The 2,500-nt window shown below is 43.1% G+C and overlaps 1 protein-coding gene across 1 annotated transcript in view; it reads right to left on the bottom strand.

Annotated features, from left to right (window-relative positions):
* The window catches only part of LOC134453529 (endothelin-converting enzyme-like 1), a 41,061-nt gene that overhangs the window by 10,498 nt on the left and 28,063 nt on the right, over positions 1-2,500 (bottom strand). The window contains exon 14 of the mRNA XM_063204320.1: positions 813-887. Within this exon, the coding sequence (XP_063060390.1) occupies positions 813-887 (75 nt within the window). The remainder of the gene's footprint in view (positions 1-812; positions 888-2,500) is intronic.

The raw sequence follows: 2,500 nt of genomic DNA, 5'->3' as shown, positions 1-2,500 counted from the left end.
TGTGTGTGTGTGTGTGTGTGTGTGTGTGTGTGTGTGTGTGTGTGTGTGTGTGTGTGTGTGTGTGTGTGTGTGTGTGTGTGTGTGTGTGTGTGTGTGTGTCTGTGTCTGTGTCTGTGTCTGTGTGTCTGTGTGCGTGCGTGTCCACCACAATACATTTTACACCATTTAGTAACATGACTTGGTGTGTCATAACAATGTAAGTGGCCAGACGCCAACATTATGTTTTCTGATCATACAACAGAATATGTTCAGGCACATTGAAGTAAATAAATAAATAAAACAATAATAAAATAATAACATAAATGTGGGGAAATGAGCCTTTATTATTAAGAGTGTGCATGCACAATTTTAGCCCATTGTCAAAAAAAGAGTTTGGTCGGCGACTTCCTCACAGAATTTAATTTCAATCCTCTGTTAATTTGAGTGCGACATCTCTGCACTATACTATATAGTCAGATTGAGAAGACGGCTATAGTCTAGTCTAGTATAGTCAAAGCTATTCTCTGGCACAGTCTGCTATAGTCTAGAGAGCACTTCTATAGTCCTTCATCAGCCCTGGCCTATAAGTGTTAAGTGTGGAGTGGTCTACCACACACTCCTGATCGATCTTCTCTGGCTTGGCAGTGTGTGTGTGTGTGTGTGTGTGTGTGTGTGTGTGTGTGTGTGTGTGTGTGTGTGTGTGTGTGTGTGTGTGTGTGTGTGTGTGTGTGTGTGTGTGTGTGTGTGTGTGTGTGTGTGTGTGTGTGTGTGTGTGCGCGTGCTTGTGCGTGTGCGTGTGCGTGTGCGTGTGTGTGTGTGTGTGTGTGTCCTACCCCGTACTCCTGATCGATCATCTCTGGCTTGAGAAGGTAGTCTGGATAGCCAGTCATCACCATCATACTCTGGAGCTGAGAGAGAGAGAGAGAGAGAGAGAGAGAGAGAGAGAGAGAGAGAGAGAGAGAGAGAGAGAGAGAGAGAGAGAGAGAGAGAGAGAGAGAGAGAGAGAGAGAGAGAGAGAGAGAGAGAGAGAGAGAGAGAAAGAGATGGAGAAAGAAAGAGAGAGAAGGGGGAGATATGGAGAGAATGAGACAGAGAGATGGAAAGAGTGGAGAGGGAAGAGATGAAGAGAGAGGTAGAGAGAGAGATGGAGAGGTGGTGAGAGAGCAATGGGGGAGGAAAATAGACAGATGAAAGGAGATGGAGAGAGGGAGAGGGAGAGATGGAGGGAGAGAAAGGGGTAGATGAAAAAGGAGATAAAGACAACGATACAGAGAAGAGAAGTGGAGAAAGGAAGACAGGTCATGCAAGAGAGAAATGGAGTTGGGGAGAAAGGGGGTAATGAGAGGGAGAGGAGTTGAAGAGAGATGGAAGGAGAGAAAGGAGCGAAAGTAAACTCCTAATGCAAAATGTCATCCAAACTGGGACAGCATTGCTGATTCTGAATGCTAACTTGCTACAGAAGTCAAAAGACAGAAAATGTTAAGAGCCTCACATGGCTTTGTCATTAATATGTTTATAAAAAAAAGATCAACACACATCAAGGCATCAACAACCATGGCCACAAGCATAGATGCATTCAATGTTCACGTTAGCCGGCTGTGGCCTTTTAGAAAAGACCAATTTAGTAGCTACTTTGACACACACACACACACACACACACACACACACACACACACACACACACACACACACACACACTCTATTCTATTGGCTCTTCTTACTATGGAGAGCCGGCTCTTTCGGCTCCCAAACGGCTCCCTATATATATGTTTACATAATGAATAAATTGAAAGTTTTAATTTTATTTTTCAACATTTTGTTTCATTATTATTATCATGACCCAATATACCCAAATATAAAGTAAATTAAAAAGGTATTAATACATACTATGCATTTCTGATCGCTGTGAGTGTGCCTGTAACACCTGCTCTATCCACTGGCACTTTTGGAGGATACACACAATGAGAGGGAGGGGGAGAGAAGGACAAAACAAACAAAAAAATAAAAACGGCTCCCAAAAAAAAATCCCAAAACGGCTCCCATTGCAGAGCCGGTTCCTGACGTTCACTTCAAAGAGCCGGCTCTTAGAGCCGAACGGTTCGCGACCGACACATCACTAACGCCGATGTTGTGCGTGAACGCGTTCAAAAGATTGTGTTCATTGAACGCGCTAATTTTTTAGTGAACATTGAACTGAACGAAACACATTTTTTAATAAAGGACTTGAACGTGAATTAATTCACATTATGTATCATGAACGGCTGACATCACTATAAATGAACGTTGGAATTTAATTTCCATTGAAAGCTGAGTAACATCTGTTTTCTCTTTTGAAACGCAATGAGAGAAAGTTCCTCCCTTCTGTAGGCTACTTTCGCTGGTGCGGCTTGTATCATCAGTAGGTGCGATCGAGATGTTGTCAACGCATGCATGCGCATTTAGACAGCAATGCACCCTGGATGAAAATGCTGCATGACGGTTAGATTTCCTGTCAAACTTCGAAATTTCGTCGATGTTGCGT

Source organism: Engraulis encrasicolus, chromosome 8 (assembly GCF_034702125.1).
Source record: "Engraulis encrasicolus isolate BLACKSEA-1 chromosome 8, IST_EnEncr_1.0, whole genome shotgun sequence".
NCBI classification, from domain to species: Eukaryota; Metazoa; Chordata; class Actinopteri; order Clupeiformes; family Engraulidae; genus Engraulis; species Engraulis encrasicolus.
The sequence above is the reverse complement of the archived record's forward strand: the minus strand, read 5'-3'. Positions and strand labels throughout refer to the sequence as shown.